The sequence below is a fragment of the Typopeltis vanoorti genome, chromosome 10 (assembly GCF_054136105.1).
Source record: "Typopeltis vanoorti isolate ZY-2024b chromosome 10, IOZ_Tvanoo_1.0, whole genome shotgun sequence".
Taxonomy (NCBI): Eukaryota; Metazoa; Arthropoda; class Arachnida; order Uropygi; family Thelyphonidae; genus Typopeltis; species Typopeltis vanoorti.
This window is the reverse complement of record NC_143558.1, coordinates 46887468-46900724: the sequence shown is the minus strand read 5'-3', so window position 1 is coordinate 46900724 and position 13257 is coordinate 46887468. Positions and strand designations below refer to the sequence as shown.

The following is a 13257-nucleotide window of genomic DNA, read 5'->3' as shown; positions in this document are numbered from 1 at the left end:
GTGCGAGTGGTGTGATCACGTTCTAATCATTTGGCAAACATGTTTTATGAGCAGAGACTTATTTATGTCGGCTAAATTACTACAGTGTTTTTCCAACATATGATGGCCTATACACCAAAATTTGTTAAAAATAACAGGAAATTAATAACAAAAAATAACCTGTTAATTTAATTCTTGGTTAAAAGCATTTTAAAATTAACAGGATGTTAATTTTACAATCCGAAGCTTGTTAAATCGAGGTCCATTAAATCAAGGAATTACATTCAGAGGAACAGTTAGTGCACATGTTTACATTGGAAATCCCTCTATGCATATAGTGCATAGTGTGTTTGAGGACCCCCCCCCTCAAAAAAAAAAAAAATTGGTTGTAATTAAAATTCTATTAAAATATATCTGATAAATTTATTTCATACAACTGAGGATAATAATTTCCCAGACTTTTGGGATAGTGAGATAATCATTACAGTTCAGATTGGGTCTGTGATGCAAGGTTTCAGCACTTTCTTTATATAAATGTTCATGTTTATATAAGGATCTATGTAGCAGCTTGGTGTTTTTTCATTGGATCCTATGGTTAGGGTTTTCAACTGCATGTTGTGCAAGGCCAGATTTCTGTGGTTTGATAAGACAGATGTGGTCTTCATGTTCAGAGATGCGTTTATTTATAGATCTTCCTGTTTGTCCATAGTAAGACATCTTACAAGAACATGGAACTTCGTATATGCCAGGTAGCATCATAGGTGAGAGTTTGTCTTTTGGAGAAGGTAAATTGTGGATCTGGTTGATAGGTAGTGGTGAGTTTGTATTTCTTTATAATTTTTGACAGATGTTCCGAGATGCCCTTTGATATATGAAATAGGAGTCCTACAGGCTTCTTCTTTTCTGGGTTGATGTGTAGGGAAGTGGCTGATGATTTTTTTAGTTGTTTTTGGATTGTATCCATTTAATAGGGATGTATCTTTAATAATTTCTGATTCTTGTTTTAAAGATTCTTCAGAGGAACAAAATTTGTGTGTTCTGGATACCAAAGATTTTATGATGCCATATTTTTTGAGATGGATGGTGAGCTGATGAATTGTGGATGTAATGACCTGAAAAAGTTGTTTTATGATAGACAAAAGTGTAAATGGAACCATCTTGTTTTCATTGGATGTGTATATCAAGAAAGGAGATACCTTGTGATGATTATTTTTCTAGTGTGAATTTCATGCGAGAATGACTGCAGTCTGGAGTCACTCTTAACAAGAACTATACTCATTTCTAGATAAGATCAACAACTTTCATCCTCGCATCAAATTCACACTAGAAAAAGAATCATCACAAAGTACCTCCTTTCTTGATATACACATCCAACGAAAACAAGATGGTTCCATTTCCACAACCCTGAATTTCAGGTCCTTATTCACCACCACCACTCTCACATCTCTCATCTCATCTCTTCTACCTCCTTTAAAGTTTTCCCACCAAGCGTGCACCCCATCATTGCTTACCAAACTTCAAACCTTACACTCTGCAACACTGAACTGGCAATTTCACTTACCTGCCCATTCATGCAATCCATTCAAGTCCTCCTGTAAAGCCATAACATCTGCTTGACTCTGCATTGCTTTCCCCAATTTTGCATCATCTGCAAACAGCCACATATCACCAGTTAAACCCATCTCAATATCATTAATTATTAATATACAAATTGAAAAACAATGCTCCCAAAACTGACTGATTCGGCACACCACTAGTGACCTTCCTCTTTTAGGATAATGCACCTCCATACAACTTTCTGATACCTATCTGACAGCCGGTCACTGATCCAACTCAGAAGACTGCCACCCGATTCCACCCATTTCAATTTATTTAACAGCTTTTCGTGTGGCAATCTATCAAAAGCTTTTGCAAAATCTAGGTATATCACTGTATATGCATCTCCCTTGTCCAAGACATTTGTCAACTTGTTATAGTACATAAGTAAGTTAGTAAACCATGATCTTCATTTAACAAACCCATGCTGATAACCACAGAGAATACTCAAAAGATATATTTCGGTGATTACACCACATTTTTTATTATTCAGTTATATAAAACACTGAAATAATAGTTCCCGACAAGTTTTGTAAATCGTAGGATTTACATCTTCAGGGGGTAAATAGTATAACTTAAAGTTTAAACAAGAGAATTAATAAATACAAATCATAACCGTCTGGCTATTCATAAAATTCAAATAACAGAATGCAGATATATAACGTTATTGACGTTGAACAATACTGAACGATGTCATGTGTTCTTGTTCTTGTTCATACAGTCCGCACTCAGATTGAAGTAGATTTTTTTATTAGAGCTGACCACACTTGATGGAGAATTAAACCTTGATTTTTATTGCATTGGGTTGGGTTTTTTATAAAAAACCCAAAATGTGGTGTAATCACCGAAATATATCTTTTGAACCAATTAGCCACAGAAGTCTACGCCTGCAATCACAGAGAATACTGTTATCAATCCATTTCTGTATCCTACTTCTCACCAATCTCTCTCTCTTTAGTACCTTCACCCACAACTCCAGATATACAGATTGGCCTATAATTTGTGGTCACAGCCTTATCATCTTTATGCAGTAGAAAAATTTTAACTTCTTTCCACTCCATTGGAACCTGTGCTGTTGTAAGATTCTTGTTACACAGAAATGCCAGTGCTACTGCCAATTCCCCCTGAATATTCCTTTAAGATATGTGGTGATATGTCATCAAATTCTAGTGGCTTGTTGATAAAGGTAATTTCCTCAAATACCTCCTGCTCAATCACAATTAAGCCACCCTCTCCTATGTCCTCTACATTTAAGTTTCTCATGATTTCACCCTGATGAGGATGAAACACCCTTATAAATTGATCACTGAATACCCCAACGTCTTTTGCAGCAGTTACCATTCTACCATTTTCATCCATTAACAACAACTTACCATAATCATTCTTTCTTCTAATTACTGCATATCCAAAAAAACTCTCTAGGATTTTTCTTCACCAGATTTGCTAATTTCTGCTTGTACTACACTTTTGTGTTCTTACCAACTGAGTCACTCTTCTGGCCTGCTCTTTATACTCTTCATGCAACTGATTATCACCATTATTAATCTTGTACTGCCTTCAAAATGCCTTCTTCTTCTTCCAGATTTCATGCTTAAGTCCCTCAATTGATCCATTTACTCAGAAGTCTGTAATCCAATTCCATCCATACCTACCTTATTCAGCCTGTTGCCCTTTGGAATGCATTCACACTTTGATGCTGTTATTATGTCTTTCTTTGTCAGTTCAAGCAGCATTTATTTCCTTACCGCTCAACTCCTCATTCCATGCTATAGCTTGGCACTGTCTCCCAAGCATTTCATAATCACCAGCCTTATACTTCTACATATATTCATTCCTCACAGAAGTCTGCATATGGCTAGCCATAACCCAGGTGATCACTCCATGATCACTCTCACAAACTGGAGGAAAGTGCGAAAGCTAACTCACAATTACATCCTCTGATTAAATGATCAGATCTAAAATTCTTGCTCCTCGTGTGATCTTTACATGCTGCCCAGGAGAGTTGTCTCTCAAGAAATTCAGGTATTATTTCTGGGAAAATTCCCATGTTAAGTCCCAAATCAAGAAATAAATTTTCCTTATTCCCAAAGCTATCTCTTCATTCCAATCTATATTAATTCAAATTGTCCATAATAATTACCTCTCCACTGTTCACTAACCCAAGTTGTTTATACATTCCTTCATTTCCACCCTCCCATTCCTTGGCCTATGGCAACATCCATTATGTGGACATAATTCCCCTGCTATTATCATCAGCAGCACTCCCCTCCCTTCTTGTCTTTTATATCCTCATGAAAAACACTATAACCTTTCATTTTGATTTCCATTAGGATATCATCTTCATTCAACCATTTCACTTATGCCAATGATTTTGCAGCGGATAAACTCAATCAGTAAAACCATTTCATCTCCCTTATTTCTAATACTTCTGGCATTTGTAAATAAACCCAGCAATTCACTTTTAGGTCTATAACCAGTCCTATCAAAGTCACTTGTTGGTTGTGATTTCTCCACCACACCTGCATTTCTTGAGATTTGTTTCTATTATTTTGGATTATATTAAATTGAAGTTATTACTCTAACAAGGCAGCTGCCTTCATAATTTATTATAATGAACAACTGATGAAAGACTGGAGACCACAGAGATGAGAGAACTGAGAAAGATTAATGGCATAAACAGATGGCATCAATGGCAGTATCATACTAAAAATGAGGATAGTAGGAAAGAACTTGACACTTGTGTCATTTAGTAATGTGTTAGCAGAGCTAATCTCAGGCAGTAACTTGAACAGAATGGGAGAGGGCAGGTCAGCAAAACAAGTTCTTTGTCAGGATGGCAGGAAAAACACCTGTAGCGAGACCAAGATTTAGGTGGATTGATACAGTAAAAGAGTGCCTTAGAAGACAGAAGCATAATAATGGAGTCATAACAGATAAGAGATTAATTTCGAGAAACATTGTTGATAGGAGTACAGAATATATATCATGTAGTGCTCTCATGATATCCTGTATACCTCCTGAGGATACATGTCAGGAATTTGATGATGAAAAAAATAAATAAATAAAAACAATAAAAAGTAGCAAAATATCAACTAAGTATATAAATATTTATTTTCCCATTATTGTCTTGTTGTTGTTGTAAATTGACTATTAAGAAACTTAATATGCTTACTAACTATAAACTATTATTAGTATGAGATGAGGGATCCAAATGCTAACTATAGCTGTTCAAGTCTATTTATATCTAGAGTTCAGTATCAAAGCTCAAATGGGCTCATTGCAAATCCCAAATGTGAATAGTTATATTCTTGATCTTCTGAACCTATCATTTCTGTTGAGCTGTGGAGCTTTATAAGAGTTATGGAGATTGCTTTTAATGTCCTTTCATACCAGAATATATTAGAATTGTAATAATATGGTATCCTTCCAAATGATCTGCAGAAGGTTTTTCTATGAGTTACTTTAAATTAAAGCCATTTACTCCTAAAATGGTAGTTGGTTTTACAGGTCTTTTATAAATGACACCCTTTAACAAAGAAAGAAATTAATTAAAATTCAGCTTCAATTAAATAAATACAACATAACTGCCTAAGAAAAAAAGTTATAAAATTAAAAATTCAATTATAACAATTTTGTTTAAACTTACCTAAAAGCAGCATAATGCATAACAACTCCACATGTTATAATAATTAAACACACTCCAACGATCCATATGTTTCGAACTCGCTTCAACCCTTTAATTCCATAATAAGGTTGCTGTTCACGATCTTTACCTTTTGAGTTATCTCTTGGTGACCAGTATGTTTCATAATTATAGTAATTTCTTTCTCCCTCATGATAACTGTAAGTAAAAAACAGTCAGTTCAAACAAACAGTAAAACAGAACCTGTAGTCAAAAAAGTATTATTATTTTCATCATCAGACCTCCATGGAGTCACAAAGACCCACTGTAAAAGATCAGCAAACCAATTATTATTATTATTATTATTTTTTTAAGACAGTGCAATCTGTTTACAACTTTCTTCAAACATCAATTCCCACTCTTGTCCCTTATGCAACTTCCAAAAATGGCCTATGCTCCCTCTTCTAATTTCCATGGTTTCTGCTGATAGCAGTACACTCCATTTCTCCTCTTAGTTAGATAAACTATGTAGTACTTAAACATTCCTAACTTTATACTCTTCCATAAACAATACTTTAAACAAGCCTGATCTTGCAATTCTTCAGTAGGGTGAGGACAACCTCATTGACTTCAATATTACCAAAACACGGTCCTTTCATGTTTCTCACAAGAAAATATTGCCTTTCTTGTTACATACAATCCATATCTCTTTACATTCCCAAAAACTTCGTTCTTTTCTGCCCAAGACACTAATTCTCACCTGTACAACTGCTATCTCTATACAAATCCTAAATCTGCCCTACCTTAGAATATTATATTCATATTTAGAGTGGTACACTAAAAATGTTCCTAAAAACTGTTGATCCTTCCAGAAGAGGGCAATTCAGTTAATTGATGACCATCTTCTCACAGACTCACTACTCACTTCTTCACTGATATTCTGTTCTGCTTTATGCCTTTTCTGTAAATACATCCATGGATATCATTCTAATGAATGGACTTTCATTACTCCTCCACTTACTCCAAGCCTATAAAACATATCAGCTCAACATCCATTCACAGTCCAATTTCAAGCTCCTCCACTTCCATGTCACCTACCTTTGCCATTCTCTCTGAAAGCGATTTCATCTTATAGCATTTGCTATAACAATATCTTATTATAGCAAATGTCAATATCAACAGAGATAATGATCTGTTGTCCTTAAAGTCCTTCAATGTAATCCTATTTAAAATCATCATGATTCACCTTTTTTTAGCTAGCTCCTCTGACTTATTTTTTAACATAGTACCACATATGCACACTCCCTCATCCAGTTATAATGCAGAACTACTGATTTAGGGCATCCTCAACATAAGGATCCTTATCTTTGTGCTACCATTTTTGGGTTCTGCTTTCCATAGCATGTTTTGCTGTTGTATCAAGTGTGTAATCATAGATTTTATAACTCCAGTTATCTGTGTGACATGATGATGACTGGTATTGAGCAAATGGCCTTTGATTTAGTCAGGGAATTTTTTTTGCCTAGTGACAAATCTTTATATGGCATCTTGATAAAGGTTCAAAATTTTATAAAATTAAAAACAAAATTATTCAAAAAGAGAGCACCAAAAAATCTCTACACTTTCGTGATTAAGCAATGGCTCAGCATGAAAGATGACAAGGGCACATAACTGACACTATGTTAAGAAATGTTCCCCTTTACAAGATAATATGCTGAACAACCAGAGTCGATGAGAGAGATGATGAATCATTCACATGTTAGCTAAAACACATGTGGAACAAAGCTGATGAGTCATTTACAAACTGTAGTTTGGCATAGTATGATCTTTGTTATTGATCTATATTATTGTTATTTCCTTTACAAAATTGGACTTTTAATAGTTTTAAAATGATGCAAAGAACTGCTTTAATATTAAGGCGTGCCAAAGAGATAGTTTTTCATGTAAGTTCTGAACCTTTTTATGCTATATTAGATTTTACTTTTTCTATGTACTGTTTTGTTTAGATGGGACTATTCTCCATAAACTGAACATTGTAGACTTTTTTAATCCTAACTCAAGTTCTGTAAATAAAAATGATCACTTTTTTTTAGTAGGCTGAGAATAACAATGCAGTGTTTACAAGCATGCTAGTAGGTACTTAACAAGTTTTAGAGGTTTGTTACCTGAACTTACAAGCATGTTTTATTATTCTCTTTCTTTTATAAGAAGAATGTCCAAAAGAAGTTGAGGCAGCCCCAACATTTACAAATCTAATGCTGATGAAAACTGATATGGGTCAACTTTCTGAAAATTACACAAATTTAGATCAGATTAAAGAACATCCAGAAATGTTTGATAAGAGCAGTGAATCCAATGAAGTTAAAGCAAGGAATGAAGAAAATATTTCAGCTGAGGTAGAAGACTCAGAAAATTATTTTAATTACAATAATGTTGAAATAGAACAGGAGGAACCTGTTGGGTCTCAAGGTCGTCCAAAAAAGGGTAGGAAAAGCAAGTTTCCTTCACAAAATCAAAATATTAGAAGATTGAAGAATGTTCAAATAAAACTTACTTCACTCAAAGAGGGGAAAGTTAAATTGAAAAAAGAGTTTCGGCAGATTTTATGCAGATGTCTCCACAAAGTTGGTGTAGAAAAAGCAAAAGAGGAGTATGAAAAATTTTACAGTGCAAGTTCTCATGACACTCAACTGGCTGTCATTTGTGCAATGATGTGCAAGTGTCCAATAAAGAGAAAAAGAGTGAAAAAATCTGAAAAAAGGTGTTGTCTAGGCAGTATAGTGCAAAGCATTTTTCCTACAAACTTTTAGAATTTCAAGCAGAAAGGTAGATTTGGCATTAAAGACTTTAAAAAGACCAGAAGGCATGAAAGCCTTGAGGGGAATAGGTGGTGGTAAAAATAAAATCTCAGATGAACGACTTCAAGAACTTAGTAAACTCAGTATCACCACCTCTGGGTCTGGCTCCCACTGATGAGACCTCAATAAAGGTCGAAACCAGTCTGGGTAGAAGCCCTTCCCTTAATGCATAGCATTATATATGTCTGCAAGGAGATGTGCTTTGCATTATGGGAGATACTAAGACAAGGAGTGATGAGAGATTGGTCAACCTTTACCACAAGTTGCCTCAGTCCTGAAGATACTTCAGGTGCAAACTTTGTTTACTTACACTTGGATAAAGGATTAAACTAACTTTATTATAGTCTAACCAAGTGGGAAAAACTTCCATCATCTTTCCTATATCCTTTCACTATATCCAGAGTTGTTTGCTTACACTTGGATAAAGGATTAAACCAAGTATATAATTTCTTGGTATCTTTAATTTATAGTATATTTATAATATAACCAACTGGAAAAACTTCCAACAAGCGCAAATTCTAAATCCCACCCTTGTTTCCTAAATTTTAAAACTTTACATTTCACAACATTTAACTGCCATCCCCGTTCCTGTGCCCATTCACTCAATCTATTCAAGTCTTCTTGTAAGGCCACAACATCTTTTCTACTCTTCACAGTTTGTCCCAACTTTACATCTACAAACAACTGAATATCTCCATCTAAATCTTTGCCAATATCATTAACATACAGGTTAAACAGCAATGGCCCTAAAACAGACCCCTGAGGAACACCACTAGTGACTTTCCTCTTTTGGAATATTGCCCCCTCCCCCATACACAACTGGCTATCAGATAGTCAGTCAACAATCATGCACTAATCTAATATCTTGGATAAAGGATTCGAATCCGACTGTTTTCCCCTTAACCCAGGTCATCATCCCCTTCCCTTTTTGTCTATACATATATTCACATCCTCTTGGAGCATTAACCTTTCACCTTATTCTCTGATGTCATGAGAAATCCAATTTCATTTAATTTTATAGTTCTTCTCAATTTTCCATCATCTGAAAATAGCTACATATCTCCAGTTAAGCCTGTCATAATACTATCCAACCCCATTTGCTCTGGTTTGACTATCAACTTATCATTCAGCAACCAATTAAAAGCCTTTGCAAAATCTAAGTATATTACTGTGTATCCCTCTCCTCTGTCTAATGAAGCCATCACATTATTGTAACAAGTAAGCAGATTACGAAAACATTACCTCCCTTTAACAAATCCATGCTGTCCATCAAAAATAATACCATTGTTGTCAACCCAATTCTGGATCCTGGTTCTCACCAGCCTCTCCAACACCTTAACCACAGCATCTAACACACAGGTAGGCTAATAATTTGATAATTGAGTTCTATCACATCCCTTATGAAGCAGCACAATCTTGCCCTCCTTCCACGCCTTTGGAACTCGACCCAGTGCAAGACTTATATTAAAAAAATTATGTCAAGGCAGATGCCAACTCCCTGGCACGTTCCTTCAAAATACATGGTGATATAGTATCAAGTCCCACAGCCTTATTAGCATCAAGTTTGCTCAATTCCCCATATACCTCTTGCTCCCTTGCAGTCTGTCTCCTCCTCATCATCAACTGCTCTCAAACTCTCTATGATGTCACATTCACAAGAATGAAATACCTTTATGAAGTGCTCATTAAGTATCTCCACTATGTACTATATCCCACATATACCTTTTGCTGAAAGAGGTCCTCACACTGCTGGCAACCACCCAGGTAATCATTCATGGTCACTCTCACAACTGGAGGGTGATTTGACACCTCATTTATAATTACATCCTCTGATGAGATGATCAAATCCAAGATCTTCAATCCTCATGTGCCCTCTGTATACTGCCTGAGGTAGTTGTCTCTCAAAAACTAATTTTCTTTACTTTCAGTTGCTATCTCATCATCCCAGCTATATTGCCATAATTAAAATTGCACATAATGTTCATCCTTTTCTTATTTGTTTGGCTAATTTGATTATACATTTCATGGCCACTACCATTCACATTACCAGGTCTATAACAACATTCGACTAAGTATTTTGTTCTATTAACCTCTATCTTACACCATACTGCCTCAAAACACTGGCACTATTTCCTTCTTGCATCTCTTTCTTGTATGGACATAACTCTTTCTCTATCATCAATAGTACCACACCCCCCATTTCTACCCTTTCTAACTTCATGAAACACATCATACCCTTCCATCTCTATTCCTGTCAGGATGTCATCTTCATCTAACCATGTCTCACTTATTCCAACAATTCTTGGGTGAATAGACTCAATTGCAACCACCTCATTTGTCTTGTTTCTTACACTAGCATTTGTATACAAACGCAGCAACTAATTCCTAAATCAAAAGAGGTCCACTGATACCGCTTATTTGACATAACTTCTCCATGCTTAACTCGAGCCATTTCTTTTTCACCTTATCTTAAAACCTTCTTAAAATCCAACTGTTTTCCCCTGATCCTAGGTCATCATCCCTTTCCCTTTTTATAGTTCTTCTCAACTTTGCATCATCTGAAAATAGCTACATATCTCCAGTTAAGCTGTTATAATACCATTAACTTACATAATAATAATAATAATAATACAATAATAACGGTCCTAAAACAGATCCCTGCAGCACACCACTTCTGCTTTTGAGGATACTACCCTCTTATACAAAACCAGCTGATATAATGACCACTTATCTATTTGATTCACTAGTCTCTTATCCAATCTCATCTGTTCCAATTTAATTACCAGCATGTCATGCAGCAATCCTTTGAAAAATCCATATTCACTGAGTTTGTCACCTTGTTGCAGTACATCAGCAATTTGCAAACATGACTTCCCTTAACATCAATCATAGAGAATACTATTATCATCAGTCTAATTCTGAAACCTAGCCCTCAGCAACTTCTCCAACACCTTAACCACAACCCAATGTGTGACCGCACACATGCACACGCAGGCTTATAATTTGTAGTCTCAGTCTTATCCCTTCCCTTTGTGAAGTGGAACAATTTTACTTTAAGTCTTTTCAGATAGAACAGAGTGCTGTTAACTCTCTGGAGCATACATACTACACTCCCAACTGAAAGAAAACAAGTTTAGACGCTATTCATAATCACATCTTGTAATGATATGATCAGATCTACACAGTGTGCCCGTTAAGTAATGAAACTGATTTTTTACAGGACAACCCCCCCCCCACTTGAATAAAAGTAACAAACATGTTTATAATTTTGGCTACTAGAGTGTATTGTAATTGCAGGTGCTGCAGCAGTTTCAGTCCTGAATGATTCTTGGCAAGGTAAGACACAGGTTCCTTGAGAGAATACACTTCTTCTTAAGCTTTCATGAACTCTTAAGATTCTTAGCTGTGGACTGTGCAACCACAACTTGAGGATAAGGTGGTTAGCACTATGTCTCCCAGTGTGTCCTATGCCTGTAGAAGTGTGTATTCACGGGGCCGGTTTGCCTGCTCTGGGGGATGAAAAATCCGAGTTTCCGAGTGAAAAAAAAAAAACCCTACCTCCAATATGAGACTGGCTAACTCACCTTTCATCGAAAGAGACCAGATGAAGGTTCCTCACATCATGGATGGGAATCAACCCAGGACTTTCTGCGTTTCTGTGTATTCTCTCAGCCTCCTGAGAGAATACACAGAACACGGAAAATGTATCAAACCTAAGCCAGATGTAACCAAAGATTAACAAACATCATTAGAAGACTGGAAAGAAAAGACTGGACAGAAGATAAATATCATGAAAGGGCCAAAAATGTTCTCAAGGCTACCATTATTCACACAATACCTATCATACCTCTACTTCAACTCATTAAAGGAACACTCACAACCTCTGGCAAACTTTTTCACTCTCTCATCATCCTCCAAACAAAAAATCTAGTCTTAACACCCTTGCATAACTAGCCATGCTCATACACAATCTCCATGGATAACCCCTCACTCTTTCCTTCCTACCAAGTACTTACTCAAAAAAATAAGTCCTCAGTTTCAATCCTATAAAATCCCCTTTAACAACTTATATGCTTCTATCATGTCTCCTTTTTTTTTTTCATTTATCAGCTAGTTTTTGAAGCCCACAGACCAATCTATTCTCATAGGGAGCATTCATTAACTTTTGTTGCAAGTTTGCAACAATGTTTGTCACTCACATCTGGATCTTCCCCACCACTTCTTCAGTCCCATGGACTGTCCAAATCTGCATATAGTAGTCCACATATGGTCTTTTTAAAGCTTTATACAAGGTTTGTCCAGACAGTATATGCCAGGTGGCATTTAGTTGGAAGGTTCATGCAAAGAAGGCTCCTGATTCAGATAAGTTTTTTGACTAATTAATTGTAAATAAATATGTGTTTATGTGTAATAGCTATGCACCTGTTTGTTTGCAAAGTTAAGTATGCAATGTTGAGTTTCAAGTTAAGTTTCTTTACAAAATTATTGAACTCACCACAGTGATACAACATGGCAGTGAAAGGCAAGTCCTTGTGTAGGTCTGTGCAAAAGGCAAATAAAATAGTGTAGATTTCTCAAAGATGGTACACAATGCCGTAAGTGTGGTATGTATGTGTGTGGGAAGATGTTGTGGATGTTTATGTGGAAAGGCTGAATAAGAGAAAAGAATGAGTGTGGGTATATAGGAAGTGTGATATTCTGATGGATCTCGAGACTTGCTTAACTATGAGTTTAAATAATAGTAGGGAACGTGCCATCAAAACTGACACGGCAGATGAAGATTGTGTGAATGTTCAGAAAGAGAGAGAGAGAGAGTGTGTGGAAACAATAGGCAGAATAAAGTTTGATTGGCAATAAATTGGATGATTATACAACGTTAAAAAACAGAGTGAAAGTAATGATAAAGTGGGCAATAATGACATCAAGAAACAAAGTGCAGTAAACAGTAAGGTGACAAGCAGGATTGACGGCAAATAAGTGTGTGTGTGTGTGTGACTGGTGATAAAATAGCGAGAATGAATGATAGTGAAAAAAGGATGCACGATATGAAAGCTGAGTTGGTGAAGATGAGGTGGATGCAGAGTGAAATGAAGAGAATTGTAGATGTGTATGGAAGAGTGAAGAAGACAAAAACAAAAGAAGTCGGTAGGAAAATGGTAACGTAACGAAAGACCTACGAGTGATGTATGATGATTTGATTAT

The 13257-nt window shown here is 35.9% G+C and overlaps 1 protein-coding gene across 1 annotated transcript in view; it reads right to left on the bottom strand.

Annotated features, from left to right (window-relative positions):
• Nucleotides 1-13257, bottom strand: part of DnaJ-60 (DnaJ-like-60) — a 47991-nt gene that overhangs the window by 12324 nt on the left and 22410 nt on the right. The window contains exon 4 of the mRNA XM_090399447.1: nucleotides 5222-5416. Within this exon, the coding sequence (XP_090255573.1) occupies nucleotides 5222-5416 (195 nt within the window). The remainder of the gene's footprint in view (nucleotides 1-5221; nucleotides 5417-13257) is intronic.